This window comes from Geotrypetes seraphini, chromosome 19, assembly GCF_902459505.1.
Source record: "Geotrypetes seraphini chromosome 19, aGeoSer1.1, whole genome shotgun sequence".
Taxonomy (NCBI): Eukaryota; Metazoa; Chordata; class Amphibia; order Gymnophiona; family Dermophiidae; genus Geotrypetes; species Geotrypetes seraphini.
In genome coordinates, this window is record NC_047102.1 from 8,846,676 (window position 1) to 8,866,814 (window position 20,139).

A 20,139-nucleotide genomic window follows, 5' to 3' on the forward strand; every position below is an offset into this window, starting at 1 on the left:
AGAATAAACACAGATTTGTGTGCGCAACTTTAGACATGGCATATGGAGTCTGGGGGGAGTATCTGCTATTGGCAATAACAAAAAAAAAAAATTAGATTTTTTTATTTTGTTCTCTTTTGAAAATAATATGAACTTACATAGGATAAACTGCTGATTTTTTAATGTAATTGAAAATGATTGCATATCCCTATCAAAAAATTGCCATGTCGAAACTTATAAGCCAACAAAAACCTATATTTTTGTCTTTGGCTGGTTATCTTCAAATTATCTGAAAAATGACATAATTTTTGTCTATGTATTTACCTTTAAAATAAGTTCTGAACTCAGTAAAGACTGAATAAAGATTTTCTATCATGGCTGCTTTCTGTAAAGATGTTCAACAAATCTTCATTGAATGGTTTTTATAAAAATGGCCTTTGTCTTATAATGGCAGCAGGTGTGTTTTTTTTTTTTTTTTACATTCTCAAACCTTTTAAAAGCCCCCTCCCTCAAACTAAAAACAAGCTATGCCCATGTACAGAAAAGCCAACAATATTTTATTTATAGTGTTTTAGCTACAAATTCTGATTCTAGAATTCTTTAAAAGATCATGGATTTATAGATGCTTACATGTAAATTTATTTCTTATTTTTCCCATATAATGGTCTTCCTGGTAAATACAGAGTAGGTCGGTACATGAAAATAAAATATCTGTATTTTTTTTTCTTCCTCTTATAAATCTACTGCTAGGACTGCATTTCTTGGTGAACCATTGTTTTAAATGTATGAGAAGGGGGGGGGGGAGGGAAGACAGAGAAAGACAGGGAAGGAAAGGAAGAAAAAAACAAAAGAAGACAAAATGACTAGATTGCACCACTAGAATTCACCATAAAAATCCCAAAGTGGAACAGATTCTTACAAAATTTCATAGACCAGTTCTTTATAGGGAATCAAAACTGTTTATGAAAAATATGTCAAAATGGGGTTGGATCAGTGAAGGAAGAGAAGGTAGTGCAGCAAAAACAGGAGCTGAGGAATACATATAATTTCCATTCTTTTAGATCACAATAGAATTTTTAATAAATAAATTTCTTTTCTTTTGATTTTTGTTTTTTTTTATGTAAAGACACTTTTTTGAAACAGTAGATCTAGCCCAGTCATTTCTGTCATTTTATAAACTGCTTTTTTATTATGCAATTTTGTAATGTATTTGTTTTTAGATCTGAGTCTCTTGTACGTTATCTTTAGAGTTTGCTCGAATAAGTAACGGTTCATGCACTGAACTGTGTATTGAATTTATTGTGTTAACTGTTGTTGTGTGGTTGAACGGAGACTTATAAGAGTTATAATGATTTAAGTGTTCATGCTCTATAGCAGGCATGGGCAAATGACTCTCTATTGGCGTATCTCCTGTAAGCTCGTCATCCACATTAATAATCTCAACAGTCCTTGTGGGCGCATGATGGTTTTTCCGATGATGCTGTTTCCTCATCTTGTAGAAAATGACTAGCATAACAGCTGCCATGAGAGTAATGGCCACAAAACAACCAATGATTATTTTAGTGGTCTTCATAACCTCATCTATTCCAGGGATCCTATTGCTTGGGTCTGTAATTGGAATGGTGAAAGGTTTTTCTGTTGACTTTGTGCTCTGTGGCGTGAGAAAGGTTGTGGCATTTGTTGTCACCCAGTCAGTGACCGGTGTGGGCCCCACATTGTGTTCTGTGGTCCGCGCCTCATCCTGAGAAGGTTCCATTGTCTCCACAGTTACCGTAGAAAAGTATGTGTAACCATTTTCTGTTGCAGTCACATTGAGGGTGGCTGATGCTGTAGTGTTACCTGCAGAGTTACTCACCATGCATGTGTACAAACCTGTGTCTCGCACAGTTACATTTGTGAAATTTAACGTGCCATCATTGAGCACAGAAATTCGAACTTTATATGCCCCATGTGTCATAATTGTTCCATTAGGGGTAATCCAACTTACAGAGGTCAATGATGTTGATGCTCGACATTTCAGCTCTGCTGCCATGCCCTCTGTGACATTGAGGTCTGCAGGGGGCTCCAAAATCACTGGGGCATAGCAGGTAAAATAATTCTGGTCTAGCTCTGCAATATGCCTTCCTTTTAAATTTTGAGGTGTACTACAACGGGCACAGCATGTACTGCCTGTCGTTACTATTTCCTTCAGCCACCAACTGAGCCAAAGAATGTCACAATTGCAGTTCCAAGGATTGTGATGTAATTGAATCCTTTGCAAATTATGAAGAGGTGTAAAAAGGTCATGAGGCAGTAATGTTAGATTGTTATGTGCCAAATTAAGCTCTATCAATGATTGAAGGTCATCAAAAGCATTTCTTTCAATGATCTGAATTTGGGAATGCATCATCCACAATTTTTGAAGGTGGGTTAATCCTTGGAAAGAGCCTGGCCTGAGAACAGACAAATGATTTCCAGAAAGGTCCAACTCATCAAGTTTGACAAGCGGTGTGAGGTTTGGGATTTCCCGAAGATTACATATTCCAAGGTTCAAATATCGTAAATTTGATAGACCTTCAAAAGCACCTTCTGAGATATATGATAGTCTTTTCATTTCTCCCAAATCCAATCTGCGCAAAGAAGGGATACGATTAAAAGCATAAGAAGGGATGCTCTCAATGGGATTATTTCTCAACCAAAGTTCTTTTAATTTTGATAGATATTCAAAAGCCCCATTTGGGATGGTGGTTAGACGATTGTCAAAGAGTTCTAGGGTGTTGAGATTGGCCAGACCATTGAAAGCCCCAATTTCAATTGTCCTTATATGGTTTCTGCTTAGCTGTAAAATCTCCAAGTGCCTTAAATGTTTAAAACTGTCCACTTTAATTATTTGGATCTGGTTCTCATGGAGATTCAAGAGCCGGGTGTTGGTGGAGATGCCGTCTGGGACTTCTCGCAGATTCCTTCGGGTACAAACCACTTTGCTGAACTGATTGCTACAAGAGCAGACAGAAGGGCAAGTCTGAGCCCTGACTAAACCAGCCACTACCAGAAGTTGAAGAGCCAACAATACGACAAGCAATGGGTCAAATAGGGCCCTGTTAAATCTAGGACCTATCATCATCTGCTGTGGATGGAATGTCATCTTGTTCAACATTCATAATTTATCTGGTGGTGGTCCTTCAGGAGTTGCAGTAGTCTGAAAAAGATTGTAAAAAGACTGATTTTAGCTTGTGTTCAAAATTGTGTTTACTGTACAATATATACGTTAAATACAATGCTTAGTTCTACCAAAAATAGTACACAAACCAAAGCCCGCAATCTTCAAATCTATTTCAAGTAAATATTTCCTTAACTATCATATAGAAGATTAAATATTTCAATAACATTCTAGAAGATAAAGGAAACCATTGACTTTGTAAGAGCAATTGACTTGGGGCAAGCATAGCATTCAGTACCCCTACCCTTCTGGACTTGAATATTCACAAATTCATTGACTTAAAAGCGGCCAGACTTACCCTTCCCCCCAAATACATCTATAGAGTGATGACCCTTCTGGTATACTTCTGACAACCCTGACTACGGAGCTCTTTTGCTAAGCTATGCTACGTAGGTAGCACAGAATTTTTTGCATGACAGACGGTATTACACGTCCGTGCATTATCTCCCACACTAAAAGCAACAGTGGGTGGTAAAAATCCTGTATTAACTGCCTAAGAAGGGTATGGTTTGTAGATGGGCATGACATGAGTGGACAGAGGTACGGCTGAATTTAACAACCAGGGCATAAGTTGGCACCGCACGCCGACTGATGAAGTTACAGCCGTCTCAAGAGGAGGTGGTAAGTGCCGCTGCGATATTGGCAGCCCAGTAGCTCCGATGTGGTCAGATCCCCTTTGATGCTGGATCACCCTAAAATCTCTTTCCTAGCCATTCACTGCTGACTCATTTCTGCCACTTTAAAACCCTCATCCCTGGGTTCCTTTCTAATATGTTACTCAGTGCAAGGTCTTTCCGCTGTAGAGATTAATGAAATTTTCTATAAATCAGCTATAAGTGAAGCATTATAAATTTCAGCAAGCTCAAAACACATTTATTACTCAAGAGTGTCCAGATGCATAAGACATGGATTCGGATGAACAAAATATCAGCAGAGGTTTTCACTTTGAGCACAAAAATTGTTTCATTTCATAAGCAAAAAGACAACTTACAAATGCATATATGTTTTGTTTTTTTTTTTCGTGGGGGGGGAGGTTAGGTTTTTATGTGTCACAGATTTCTTGATCTATTAAGATTTTATATGAGTTCTATTTAATTTTATTTATTAAAAAAAATGGTTACCTGCAGTATCCAACAATTCTGCGCAGGGTACAGTAAAACATACACAATAAAATAAAATTAAACTCTACAAATTCATAAAAACAACACATGTATTTTTAGTTTTTAATATACTATGTATGTTTTATTATAACCTACTTTGGTTTACAGCGGGGGAAAAATGGATAAATAAATCAATCCTGGCCAGAGAGAGAGCAGTGACTGATGAAAGGTTTTAACTTTCTGAAATCTAGAAGCCAATCACTCTCTCTCTTTGCTTTATGAGTCTGTTTTACAAAACAGAGAAAAATGAAGTCCGTGTCATCACATTGATCGTTCTTTCGTATATGAACCGGGCAATCTTTCATTGCTCAATGACTATATAGTGGTGCATTCTGTGTTTGCTGTTCAGTCATGCGTTTATGTTCGTGCTAGCAACCCGGAACGGGTGTTAGACCCGAAGGAACATTTGTCTCTTTGCTATATTTGGAATACCACAGATGAACGTTAAAGGGAGAATTCTATAAGTGAGTACCTCCTTTAAGACCCCCCAATGCTGCACAGTGAAAGCCAATTTTAAGATGTCATCTGGGCAGTGACACATAAATACAGACTTGCCCTTTACAGGCACATGGATTTCTATAATTGGACATCCATGGATTTAGCATGATTCTAGTTGTATTCTTTCTACACAATACAATCCAATCCTCATTTGTATGCCGCCAATATCGCCATGAAGTTCACAAGCTGTCAGATGCATCAGAGACATGCCAAGTACTAGAATTCACTATTTTTCCCTGCAGGAAACCCATCATTTAAAAAAAAAAAAAAATTATTATGGGGTGAATATTCAAAATACCTGGTAATGCAACTTTAACAGCCAGGCACCTAGATGTTGATGAGTAAAAAAAATGCCATCCCTATCCCAGAAGTCATTTAATTTGATTTAAAAGTTACTTCTTCCACCTCACTTTTCTCTGAATGAACCCAAGGGCGGGTTAAGCTAGTAAAAAGTCGGGTCTCTACAATATAACTGATACAAAAATGCAGATGGGGGAATTCTATAAATGATGCTTAAAAATGGTCAGTGCTAAGCGCTATTTTATAAAGATTGCGCATCCCTTATAGAAAAGCACTTGGTGTTGATTTCTGCGCCCATCTCTCGTCACCACACTTACGCCTGCTGAAACCTAGTATAAATCCTGCTGATTTGCACCAGCCATAGATCTGTCGCAAGTGGGCCCGTGTTCATTTTGGCACACCGATGCCATTTGGCACTAGTAGTTACAATCTGGGCACCAAAATGTGAACCCCCAGCTTACAGACTTGCCTTCACTGTACCCAATCGAATCAAATATGCGATTTATTAATCAAAAAGATTCAAGACGATTTGCATTCAAAGAGGCCGTAAAAGCTACAGGAAAATACAAAAGCAATCATACAGATATCTTCATAACATGAATATTACAACAAATCATATACAAAAGTTTTCAAATTTTTACAAAACATTAAGTAATTGATATCAATCCTAATGTAAACAGGCAGATTAGTCCAAATTTTAATGCAGCGTAAGCAAAAGAGGAGTTGGACTTTTATTTATACCGTACTCCTCTAATCTGTGGGAAATGTAGCAAAAAAGTACCACATAATTTGGTGGAAGAATAATGCAAATGAGAAAAAAAGAGTCAGTCTGTTGTAATATACTGTACAATGAACAATGCAAGGTGATTTAAACTTACTTCGCTTTTCAACTGATAACCAATGAAGATTCATATACGCTAATGCAACACTTTCAAATCTTTTTAGACCAAAAATAAATCTAACCAAAGTATTCTGAACCAACTACAATTTTTGATCAGTTTTGATGTTATGTTCAAATATAAAGAATTACAGTAATCAAGTTGAGGTAATCAAGTTGAGGTAACCAACAGTGCAAAATGATGTTCAAAAAAAGCACAACTTCACTAGCCTGTTTCCCCATAATATATAAAATCTTCCTCTATAAATTAGAAATTTGATCTTCAAAGATAAGAAAAGAGTCTAAAAGAATACCCAAAACGTTAGATGTTTATCTACTTGTAGGGTAGTACCTGATTTCAGAGTAAGAAATTAAGGAACAGAAGATAGTGAATTATGAACCCAAAGAAACTTTGTCTTGCTTGCATTCAATTTCAGCTTATTAATAGAAGCCCAATCTCCAATTCTATTCATACAATCAGTGATCTTAGCTGAAATGTCCTCCTTGTTTGAACTTAACGGAATTAATAAAAATATATCATATGATAACATACAAACTTTAGCTGACAAACCTACTTTTTGCAGAGTACTCATATAGATATTAAAAAGTGTAGGAGAAATAGAAGATCCCTGTGGCACTCCACAGAAAAAAGCCCAGCTCCTCGAAAAGGTTCCATCCTTCAGCACACTTTAATTCCTGTTTTCTAAAAAATTGTTAAACCAATTAAGTATAGATCCACCTATACCCAGCTCCCTTAGTTCGTTGATCAGCAAAATATGATTTACCGAGTCAAAAGCTGCACTGATATCAAATTGTAACAACATAGATTGCATTGCTATCACCACTATAGTGCTACATTTATCCAGTAGCACTATAAAATGGTAATTATTATAAAATTATGCAACGTATATTATAGGGTTTTATCCCTACCATATATTCTCAAACTAACAAGTCATATTATTAACACTTCTGTACTAATGGAGCCCTAGTGTGATTGGGGGACAGTCGCATTACCATAAGGGCACTCCAGATACCACCTTTTAACATTAAAAGATTATAAGCTGTTAATGATTAGCAGATTCTATGTGCAAGTGAGAGACATATAACCAGAGAAGCAGAAAGAAAAGCCTAGTGTGATATTTCACAATGAAGGTGTCAATGAATCATTTATCTGTGCAGGGGCAGACTGGCTTATCTGAAATCAGAGGAGCACCAGAGGCAAGGGAAAGTCCAGAGGATGAAGGCTTTCTGAGTTTGAGTGCTGAGGGAGACAGGAGAGTAAGTGGCATGGTTGCAACAGCAGTGATGAACCTGGGCTTACATGGGTTGCGAATAAGCAATCATCCACATAGGAGATAATTCATAAGACTAGCAATACTAGGTCATAGAAACATAGACCAGTATCCTGTTTCTACAGGGGCCAATCCAGGTCATATGTACCTGGAAGAAACCCAAATAGAAGCAACATTCAATGCAGAATCCCAAAGAATAGCAAGATTCCGGAATCCCAAATAGTAACAAGATTCCATGCTACTGATCCCAGTGCAAGCAATGGCTTCCCCCCACATTTGCTTCAATATCAGACTATGGACTTTTTCTCCAGAAAAGTGTCCAAACATCACACACACTACTATGATTAGTCATGACAAAATCCTGACTCTCCAAGCATTTAGGGGGACATGTAGGCGGTCGGTAGGCATCCTGCTGATGCCTAAGGAATTGAAAAATACAGTCAGAAACGGCACTTACCGATGCCTAAATAAAAGGTGGCTGAAATGACCGCTGAAATCATGGCTAGGTAGTGACTTTAGGCCGTGAAACGCCAAAGTAGGCATGGCCATTGCCAGAAGTCCACTCTATCAGGCTCGAGTATTTTAGACCTCTTTAAATATAAAGCAATAGAACATTAACTAGAAAGGGTCTTAAAGCATTTATTAGATATTCAGGCTAGCAGACCTCAGAAGTACCCTACTGTATGTCTATAATCTTCAAAGAACATACAGATCAATTGGCACCCATTGTCGTCATAGGCCTCTATAACATTTTTTTTTCAGTTTTTATATGTATAAATATTTGAGATATCAAAAAGTACTCATCTTTCATCTACGCGGGTGGGGGTAGGCACTCCGACATAGACTATGTTTCGCCCCAAATGGGCTGTATCAAGGAAATTCCCCCTTATATCCAACGGCTCATGCTTCCCGCAATTAACGCATGCTTTCTGCTGGGTTAAAAATCTATTGCGGGAAGCATGAGCCGTTGGATATAAGGGGGATTTTTCTTGATACAGCCCATTTGGGGCGAAACATAGTCTATGTCGGAGTGCCTACCCCCACCCGCGTAGATGAAAGATGAGTACTTTTTGATATCTCAAATATTTATACATATAAAAACTGAAAAAAATGTTATAGAGGCCTATGACCACCATGGGTGCCAATTGATCTGTATGTTCTTTGAAGATTATAGACATACAGTAGGGTACTTCTGAGGTCTGCTAGCCTGAATATCTAATAAATGCTTTAAGACCCTTTCTAGTTAATGTTCCATTGCCAGAAGTGGCATTAGGCATGCTAAAACAGCTACCCTGACGTGATTCACACCAAGATAGGCAGCTGAAATGTAGGCCCAGAAAACCCTGGCCACTAGATAGCAGCAGCCATCCCGGCAGGGTAATTCCCCCCCTCCCCCCACCCCCACACCCCCAATCAGCTGAGTGTCAGGGACTCCCCAAAGCAGTGATTCTGTAACCAGCGCCCTAAAATGATTGACAGGTGATCGTAGGCCGCTTTTAAGGCAGCCACCGACTAAGGCACCGGTTACAGAATCCTGTCCTTTGTATCTGAAGACACTTCTGGGATTTTTTTCTCTTTCTTCCCTGAGCTCATATACCAAGCTATGAATAACTAATGGGACTGCCCCAAAGAAGCTGGTTTCCACGGCATAGTCTAAACAGGGGAAGGTTTCCAGTGTCATCCAGGCTTGCCCACTGTAGGATTTGAACCTCAGCCCTCCAGTTCCCAGTCCTTTGGTGTAATGATAAAGTTATGCCTCTGCCCTTTTCGATATGGGGATTGCATCGTTGTGAAATGGTTTTCATCCGTTGCTTTACAACACTAGGTAGGAGTGTGATAGCTGCCCACTTTCCTTACACTACAGAAGAGATGCCAACATTTTCGCTGTTGCTTCTTTCTGAAACACGAAGCAAGGCGTTTGCTCATCATGGGGCCCAAAGGCATGTGACTTACTGAAGTGTAGCCAAATTCAGTGAAACTGTTTTCCCAGCAAAAGGCGATAATTTATTTGTTTTCACTGTAGGTTTACAATAAGCAAAAAAATGTATTTCTAGCAAAGTTACCATTAAAGTTCAATGGAAGATTGAAAGTAACAATTAATTTATAGAATGTCTTAACAGAGAACTAAACACAAAAAAGAAAAGACCAAAATATATGCAATTTGGTCTTTTGTGTTGAATGAAATATACTGTCTTCTGTTACTATAGTTGTTTTTCTTTTTTCTTAACCAATCTGCTTTGTAAAATGTTATTGAAAAAAAAAAAAAATCTCTACTTAGCAAGATACTAAGAAAAAGTAATAATTTACAGTTCCAATCCTGTTCCTGTTGGAGGGTCTAAACACTTTAATCTGTATTATACTGAGAAGAATCTTTAGATTGGAGCAGAGAAGCCCGCTCAGTTGCAAGAATGAAATGGCCTACTACTGCTGGATCCAGACACAACTCGCAAAAATAAATCAGGGTGGGACCTTGTATCTGGGGTTTTGCGGCCCCAAATATAGTAACCTTAGGAAACAGACTAAAGCCACAACTGGCAGAGCAAATTCATATGAGGAAGGCAGGTTAGGATTGGACACCAAAGATCAGCAGAATACATGCTCAGGAGCAGACAAATGAGACTTATCCAAGGGTGAGGTAGGAGTTCCAGGATTTAAATATGTACAGGGAGCCAATCGGAGAAGATGCAATCAGTGAAGGGCATAGAGAAGGTAGACAGGGACAGATTCTTCAGACTGTGGGGAACCACAAGTACTAGGGGTCACTCGGAGAAATTGAAAGGGGACAGGTTTAGGACAAATGCTAGGAAGTTCTTTTTTACCCAGAGAGTGGTGGACACATGGAACGTGCTTCCGGAGGTTGTGATAGGCCAGAGCACAGTACGGGGGTTCAAGGAAGGTTTGGATAAGTTCCTGAAGGATAAGGGGATTGAGGGGTACAGATAGAAGCAGAGGTAGGTTATATAAATGGTCAGGAATCACTTCACAGGTCATAGACCTGATGGGGCGCCGCGGGAGCGGACCGCTGGGCGCGATGGACCTCTGGTCTGACCCAGTGGAGGCAACTTCTTATGTTCTTATACTAAGACAGGGCAATCTGTAGCATAGGGTTGTGTCTAAGGCCACAGTTCACTTCCTGTGTGAGGGCAGCTCCCTCAGTGGTACAGCATGTGACACTCTCCAATAAAACAAAATGCATGCTTATAAGTGAATATCCTTAGAGAGTTCACAAGTGCAAATAGAATTCCTGTCAAATCCTTGCTCTTAGCAAACCAGTGGTTGACGTTATAGCACATATTGTAGGATTACTGTATAAAGAGCCGTCAGGCACTGTCTATTTTTCATAGCTTCAGTCTTTTGCATTCTGATTCCTGAAACCGGAGTTCTTTCACAAACCGAGTCCCTGCTCAACTGGAGTCGTGTTCACTAATACTGTATCTTCAATGAACAAAACACAATTTTTTTAAAAAAAATTATTTATAAGATTATTAATTTATTAAACAACAAATAAACCCCAAAATACAATTAACTGGGAAAACAGAATAATTAAAGCAACACTTATAATTCTCTACCTATTACAACGAAGAAGTCAATTTTATCAAAATCCATCAATTATTTATTATAATTATATTCAAGTACATCCAAGTATAATTTGTACATTTAATTAATAATATAGCCCCGAGACTACCCTCCCCAGTATAAACCAGTGAATAAAGTGCATTGCAGAAAGTGAACAATACAAACAAATAATCTAAAAAGTCCACTTCAAAAACTATCAATATCAATTCGCAGTTAGATAATCAGTAACTTCAACTTAATGCGAAAAAGAAAGCTTCGCAACTTTGCTATCCACTCTACGCGGCATTCACTATGCAGGCAAACTGGGGAAATCCCTTCTTTTCAAATTCACAGGACTTTGGAACGACCTCACCATCCCGTTTGCGGAACCTGGGCTCCCTCCAATTATTCCGCAGACAACTGAAAACTTGGCTTTTTACCAAATTGTAACTCTTTCCTCCCCCCTTTTTCTCCTCTCTTCTACACATAAGTTTCATGTAAACCTTTCTCCTTCTCTACCTATTATTTAAGTTCTTGTAAACCGTGTCGAGCTCCATATTCGTGGAGATGATGCGGTATATAAACTTAAGGTTTAGATTAGATTAGACTAGATTGTAGCGAATAGTTTGGGCTCCTTTTACAAAGGTGCGCTAGCGTTTTTAGCGCGCGGGCAAGATTAGCGCGCGCTAGCCGAAAAATGACCGCCTGCTTAAAAGGAGCCCTTTGTTAGTTCCATAGGACAAACAGACGCATTAACGCTTGCAGTAGCCTCGCTCACCGTGTAGGAAAGAAACAGCAGCGAACGGCTGTGGTTATAAATAATCTAAAGAGCCATAAAAAAAAAAATACATCATTATCTTACTGACCAAAAAAAAAAAAGAAGCGAGCAGAAATTTATTTAGAAAATGTTCTGGGATAATTTTAACAAATCTTGGCAGGGCTGCTGCTGTTTCGTCGTTACGCAATCTGCTGGCACACACAGTTCTACTCAAGGACACGGAGAGCACCGCACCTCATTAACATCATTAATGGATGATATTGTTGTAAGTGGCGAGAGGTAGTCTCCCTTCCCGAAGATGTGCGTTTTTAAGAGACTCCATATTTATGCGTCAGTCCATTCTGTTCCGAGAGGCTGGAAGCCTTTGTGTCTCTTGCTTCACACGCCGTCTATTCATAAAGACCTTCTCCTTTCAGGGAAGCCTGGAAACCGCCGTCGGTGCTGTTTCATATTCCAGGTTATCAGAACTTTAATGGAACGAATTTCTCTCTGGCTCCTTCGTTTGCCAGCTTGCTATAATCGCCCCGTTTGAAGTGCAAGCTCATTACAATGCACGTATTGTTAATGTGCCAGAGGAGCAGAGTGCTTAACAAATCCATGAAGCGATCATAACTAGTGTGAACTTATTACGGTTCTGCTCTTTCGTGAAGCGAATGTCGGGAGGAAGATTTCTCCTCTGAATACAGAGTGTTACATGTTGGTGTTTAGTAGCCATGTAATATGAGAAGAAATTGTAACGTATATCATGTGTATCTTCTGTGCTGACTGGGATGGGCCATTTCTGCTTCTTTATTACCCTGTCCTCTGTGTTATGCCCTGTGTTAGGAAGACCTTCAAACTTTCTGGGTACAATATGTAGCTTTCCACAAATATGGGAAAAATCATATAATTTCTGTGATCATAAAATCTAATCACCTACCAATATCGCCGAGTCTCTTTTTCAAATTCCATTAAATTATCTTATATATTTTATAAATTACTTATTTATATATAGGTGATATGCTCAGACCCACAACCTCAAAATAAACTGAAACATAAAATTCATCAGCACGAGTTGTCACGGGACCATCATGCCACCATCAGACCCCTCCGCCTCAATCTAACTATTTGAATTACTTTGATATTACTACTTATCTTATTGCATGATGGTATTTTGAGGCGGCTACCGCTGGTGTTTCATGCAATAAATCAGTGTATTCCCACTAGCTGCTATCTTCAAGGCCCCTCCCCCCCCCACGACTTGAGTTTCACAACTTTAAAACTTCCTCAGGAGGGGGACACTGAAAATAAAAATAAAAAACATTACTCAAGCGTCTGCATACACTCCCACCTTGAAAAAGTTTTAATGCTATACAAAAAAATAAAATAAAATTACAGTCTATAACTAACCATTACCTTAATAGTGGCTTCCATGCCTGGCTGAGCTCTCAAAAATGGTTACTGCCGCATGACACACGGAGGGGGGGGGGGGGGGACAGGGTGGACAGCCTCCACTTCCACTTGCTACATGTAAGCTCCACGACTAGGTCCGATTCCCAAGATAACATGTATTTATATTTCTGGAAGACTCTATTACTAAAAAATCTATATAACTAAGAAACTAGACCCTTCAATTTACTCAACACTTTACAAAAGGTTTCTAAGTGTTCTGCATCGGGATCTTCCCTAAGCCACCCCCAACTCATTATATAATGTTTAACTTGTAAGTAGGGGAAAACATCATCCAAATGGAAATGATATTGATCCTGTAGGTCCTCAAAGGAAATGAGCTCACCCACATCTAACAATTGACAAAAATTAGACAACATCAATTGTTCCCAATGCAAGAATACACCACCCTCCCTACTTGCCAGAAAAGTGGGTTCAAATTGGAGGGAAGATAAGGAAGAAATTCTAGAAAACCCCTTATACTGTAATTTCACTCTATACCAAATTTGAGACACATAGAGGTTAGAGGAAACATCCACCGCTAGTTTCCCTAGATGGCATTCAGATTAAATGCCGCAACTGTATGTCAGGGGAAACAAAACTGCTCCAGCATAACTCTACATATGGAAGGATAAAATTCCCAATCAAATAATTGCTTAACTTGAGCAGCCCAGTTATACCATACCAAATTGGGACCCCCGCCCCCTCCCCCAATTCTGCATCCTGCCATAAAATAGATTTAGCGAACCAAAGGGAACTAACCCCCCCCCCATACAAACCAATGAAAATCCCATTGCAACATCTCCAGAACTCTCGTAATTTGGACCTCTTAAGTACTTAATCTGAGAAGTCACCCAACGAAATGGAAAAGAATGTTGCAATTCCTCTCCCTCTATGCCCTCGATATTAATGCCCAAAATTTCAGATTTATCATAATTCATTTTAGAACTCACCACCCTCCTATAAAGTTTTAATTCCTGCATGATCACAGGCAATGACATGGAAGGGGATCCTACATAAGGTAAAATATAATCGGCAAACAAGGCCAACTTGTGATGCGGAGCCTCCACCCATAACTCCTTTATATCCAGATTACTCTGAATTTTTCTGAGCTAACAGTTCAGTGGACGAGGCAAAAAGCAAGGGGGAAAGGGGACAGCCCTGCCTAGTACCCCACTGTATAGAAAAAGCCTGATAATATCCCTGATTCACTTTCACTCATGCCAACGGTGTCTCATATAGTTTTTAAGCCCACCTACAGAAGCCATCCCTCAGCCCCACTTGCCATGACGTTTGTAAAAAATGCCCAATTGGGAAGGAAAAGTGAATCGAATCGAAAAATGAATTCAATAGGCTGAATCGAATCAAAAATGTTTTTTTTCCCGAATCGGGCAGCACTAGTATTCACTAATTGTATATTCAGGTATTCTTACAACAGCAAATTGCAGAATGTCTGCTCCATTAAACATTTTTCTAAACAGACACAAAACCTAGAAACCTCTTAGGACAATGGGCTCGTAGTGAGCAATTAGACTGTGTATAAATGTTCCATAAAAGAGAATTAAAAAATACTTCACCAGATATAAGCCTGCCCTATTTATCAAACTACTAGTCCACAGGGAAACCTAATTTATTTTACAGAGAAACATTAACATTCTGCCTTCATTTTATTAACATTACTTCTAGACTATGAATAATGCAACATTTTTTGAACGCATAAGCAGGAAAAAAGAAGTCTTGACTTTGCAGCCCACTCTGTTTTCGAGACACATCAATATCTGGCTATTTTTTAGTTTCTGCCTTTTCAAAGTGGTTCGAAACAACAGAAGAATATCACCTGGATGGAAAAGTAGGAGAGACACTAGGGTCCAGCCTTAGAGGACAGAAACAATGAGTGCCTGAGGGCTTCAGAAGTTCATGCAGGAAAATAAAGTCTTGAGGTTACTGATTCAAATGCAGCTTCCTTTGGGAAAGATGAAAGATGACCTGAAAACCGCTCATTTTCCTCACTATTGCTTTCAGTTCAACACTGGTGGGGGGAGGTAATCTATATAGGAGTTTGCTCACTTAAAAGCTTTATTATGTGTGTAAAAACAGCTTTCCTAAGCTTACCCCAGAGTTTAAGAACCTAAAAAATATGTGTGGTGCCAAGATGACTTATTTTAGGTCAGTGGTTCCCAACCCTGTCCTGGAAGACCATCAACCAGTTGGGTTTTTAGGATAACCCTAATGAATATGCATGAGAGAGATTTGCATATAATGGAGGTGACAGGCATGCAAATATGCTCCATGCATATTCATTAGGGCTATCCTGAAAACCCGACTGGGTTGGGAACCACTGTTTTAGGTGACATACTTTGCAGGCTTTTTCAGGGGCAGAGTCACGATGTATGCATGCTGATTTTTTTTTTTTTTAAATAGCCCAGAAAATCTATGGTGAGGTGTAGTCACCCAAAAAGGCCCCCCAGAGAATGGTGAAACCAAACGTTCAGTCTTTTATTTGCAAGGAGAGTTAATAAGGAGGATAGTGAGCCCGCAATAGTAAAATGCTGACTGGTTTTTACTTTGCTCTCAACTAGTTACATCATTAATTGATTTACCATAGATTGCTCCCTTTGCATTTAGGATTTTGATAAGATTTATGTTGACTCTAGATGCAAGCTTCCTTGCTGAAACACGGCCATTGTTGAGTCCTCCTTATCAACTCTCCTTACAATTAAAGACTTGTTTGTTTGGTTTCACCATTGTCTGGAGGTCTTTTAGGTTGTCTACACCTCACTTCTCTAATTTTCTGGTGGATACCACGTGAGGTTTTTTTTTTTCTCCTATTCGTCTCCTGTTTATTTAATATCGCCCAGATTATGTCTAGGTCGCCCAACTTAACTGTACAGTTTTGGGGGTGAATCACAAATACATGTGCAATGGAATTGATTAAATTGGTGATAACATCAGTTATTGGCCTTAACAAGAGGAAATTGGCACTGATTAATGGTTATATGTGTATCTGCTCCATGTGCCTAATTCATCTAGTGTGCAATTTCAAAGGTGGCATGACCAGGGGAGGGCCATGGGTAAATCATAGGCAAATCATGGGTGTTCCCAGGATTTACCGTAACATGCCATACATTTTCTTTTATACAGCAGGTTTTGACAAGGATTCAATGAGGTTTACGATAAGATTTCTAATCAGCAATCATGAACAATTAGTTATAGATGGAAGAGTTAGACTGTCTTTGCATTTCGAGCTATAAGTTTGAAGAGAATAAATGAATCTTTAGCATTTTCCTAAAGTTGTAATGTGTCCGGTTGACACAGGTGCTGTGACCCTGGCGTAGAACTAAAAACTGGCTATTTTGGGGGTGTTCTGGAGGCAGAGTCAGCACTTGGCTGGGTAAGTGCCGATATTTACTTAATTGCAGGATCACACAAAAGTCAGTCTTATCTTTATGTGATAACCTGTAGCCACTTAAATCCTGACTATCACGTAGAATCAGCCATGCGTTAGCCAACTCTGGAAACCCGGAAATTCAATGCTGTTGACCAGGCATGACCTAGCACTGAATTTCTAGGTTTAATGCAAAACACTGATCGCCATTGGCTGAATATTGGGCCCTATGTACTTTTCTATTCTTCTCTATTAATAAACTCTTCTACCAAAAGTGTGTATTTTTGCAAAACACACCCTACTACTGGAGATTGGGTTTAAAAGTGCTGAGTCGGGCTCAAAAAAGTTTGTAAAAAAGTTTACTTAAGTGAGGAGGTTTTTTTATGCTGATGAGGTTCCCTTACCCGGTGGAAACCTATCACCTAGTCCAGGGGTAGGCAATTCCGGTCCTCAAGAGCCGGTGCCAGGTCAGGTTTTCAGGATATCCACAATAAATATGCATGAGATATGCAAGGAGACAGTGCATGCAAATCCATCTCATACATATTCATTGTGGATATCCTGAAAACCTGACCTGGCTCCGGCTCTCGAGGACCGAAATTGCCTACCCCTGACTTAGTCTATGTTAGGTATAGGTGAGGTTCTGAGATTTTTTTCCTCCCACCTTATTTTTTTTCAAACTTTGAGCCTGACTCAGCACTTTTGACCCAATCTCCAGTAGCAGGGTCTGTTTTGCACACATTAAAACTATAAATTGCATCACATGCACACTATTGAAAAGATATTAATATCTGCTTTGGGTAGAAGACTTTATTAATAGATCTGATTTTGGGTTTCTTCTCTCTTGAGTGTGTTTCTATTCTTCGACATTCTTTGACATACCAAATTGACCATGGGAATTGGTCTGTCGGACATTTTGCTTAGTCAACTTGAATAGATTAGTCTTCATAAGAATCCCTGTAACTTCTTATTTCAGAGCTACGGTTGCCAGGTCAATGGGTAACATAGGACTTTCAGGACTTAAACGTGAAGAAAACAATAACGCTGATTCTACTATTTATTTGCTTCTATGACAAGCCAAAAGAATAAAAATAGAAAAACAGCAACCTCTTCGTTCTGTAACCTACAATTATGCATCAATTGCACACACCCAGATGCAGTCATAAAAATAGTGCTTATCTTTATGCGATAACGTGTAGCCACTTAAATCCTGAATATCACATTGAATCGGCCATGCGTTAGAACTGTAGGGCTTGTGCAGCATATAAATAAATAATTATGTTATGTTTAGCATGATCTATCAACACCCAACATTTGACAACCTTTATAGAGTTGCCCTCAACGAATAGAAATAAGATCTGCAAAAATTAAAATGGCCAATTATTACTACTCTAAATTGTCAACACTAGTGAGATAACAAACATGGGAACAGATGTTAATGATCAATGGAGTGCAATACAACAATGTGACAGAGCAATCCATATCCTACTCGAGAACAAAAGAGAATATAAATGAGAGTCCAGGGAGATTGGTTTTGGGCAGAAGGGCTGGTCATGTTCTTTTAAGCAAATCATTTCTCAGCTGCTCACATGTACAAATCTTACTCCAGATGTGATGCTTTTTCCTCTGTGCGTTGCGCATGGTCGGAATTCTAATCGGTTCCACTGGGATACATTTTTTTTTCCCCTCCATTTAAGCAAGCTCTCATAAATCACAGAAGTCCAGTAGGCATAAGAAGGCAACCTACTAACTACTATTGGCTATGCTGTTTATACCATATGGAATTAATTAACCTTTTGTGGGAGGCCGCAAGGCCTACAGACTTGTTGTTTTGGCAAGTTATCGGTCTAGCTGACGAAGAAAAGCTACGCTTTGAATGGAAGTAGGCTTGTTCATGAACCAAAGACAATAACACAAGATAGATGGTTGTGTTCCTCCAGTCCAGGGGTGGGCAACCTTTATACAAAGAAGGCTACATGAATGTCAGAACTATCCCTAGAAGGCTTCAACATTATGTAACGTCAGAACCGGAAATGCCAAGAGCTCCATAAACCTTCTGTGATAATCAAATAAACAAGTAAAAATTTAACTAAAAACAATGTAAACCAACAGATTAGCTATTCAGAAAATATATGCAAAATATCTGGTTAATGCTGTTTTCTCAAGGGCTGAATATTTGAGACAAGGCCCAGAGATTACCCACTCCTGCTCTAGTTTAACAGAGGCCTATATTCACTCACTCTTACCCTGAGAAACATTATTAAAATTATAAGAACATAAAATTTGCCATTCTGAGTCAGACTGAAGGTACATCAAGTCCAGAATCCTGTTTGCAACAGTGGCCAATCCAGGTCATAAGGTCCTGGCAAGATCCCAAGAGTAAAAAATATTTTATGCATCTTTTCCTAGAAATAAGCAATAGATTTTCCCAGGTCCATGTTAATAATGGCTTATGGACCTTTCTTTTAGGAACCTATCCAAATCTTTTTAAAACTCTACCAAGCTAACAGCTTCTGTCACATTCTATAGCAACAAATTCCAGAGTTTAGTTAACTTTGTCCAGATATTCAGCCAGAATTTTTGTGAGCTTAATATCGGTTCTAAAGATATATTCCGCCTAGTACTAAGGATAGTTGTGAGCCATAAGTGTTTTTTAAAAAATAAATAAACTAATAAATTATGACCCGCTGAATTTCAGCCTCAGATATGGACTGATTATATCTTTTAAAATGTATCAATGAAAAAGTAATTAACCCTCAGAAATCACATACCCTGCTCTAGCTACCCATAGATTTTAGGCTGTAAAACATGAAAGACATCAAAGTTGTATCTGGTAACCAGAGCTGGTATTGTGACATCATAATGCCTCATTCCACCAATAAGAGCCAACCTCATCAGTGATGTCACAATGGCTTCATTGTCCTAAACTGGGCTAACTTTTGCTATATTTTGATTTCTAGACTGGTTAAAGCTACAGCCTCAGTGCCCTGAGGTTATGGGTTCAAACCCACGCTGCTCCTTGTGACCCTGGGCAAGTCACTTAATCCCCCCATTGCCCCAGGTACATTAGATAGATTGTGAGCCCACGGGGACAGACAGGGAAAAATGCTTGAGTAACTGACTAAATTCATGTAAACTGTTCTGACAACAGTATAGAAAAGTGGGACAACAGTATAGAAAAGTGAATAAATAAAATTGTGAGATGGCTCATTTTTTCATTTACTCTTGTAGTCGGCAACCTGCAGGATTTTTATACCAGAAGTAAAAGCTCACCTTTTACTGCCACCTTGATAACTTCCACCAAGTTTCTTTATCTCCTCCCCTGAGCTTCAGCCCCTCCCACCACCTTTTCTCAACTCCAGCAGAGTGGTGAGAGGTTGTGGGTTCAAGCCCCGTGCTGCTCCTTGGCAAGTCACTTAGGGCGGGATTCACTAAAGTCCCGAAATCTATCCGATCCGTGCCCTATCCGTTTCCGAGTCATTGTAGGTGATCGATTCAGTAAAGCTTGCCCATGCAAATGATCCAGTCGTAAACACGCCGCTATTAGCGCTGAAACATCGATCGACGCGCGTTGCACACTGTATCCTTGTTGGTTTTGAAGCTCATAACGCATGCGCTAGCTCTTTAGGATTTCACTGCGTAGAAATGGGGCGTGGTTTAATCACAGACGTCGTTAGCGAGCTCCGAA

The 20,139-nt window shown here is 39.2% G+C and overlaps 1 protein-coding gene across 4 annotated transcripts in view; it reads right to left on the reverse strand.

The window, feature by feature from the left end:
- Positions 1-515: 515 nt before the first annotated feature.
- LRRC4C (leucine rich repeat containing 4C) overlaps positions 516-20,139 on the reverse strand; it is a 584,836-nt gene continuing 565,212 nt past the window's right edge. For all 4 annotated transcript variants that reach the window (XM_033928522.1, XM_033928520.1, XM_033928521.1 and 1 more), the window contains one exon: positions 516-3,157. In XM_033928522.1, the coding sequence (XP_033784413.1) occupies positions 1,196-3,115 (1,920 nt within the window). In that variant the 5' untranslated portion in view covers positions 3,116-3,157 and the 3' untranslated portion in view covers positions 516-1,195. The remainder of the gene's footprint in view (positions 3,158-20,139) is intronic.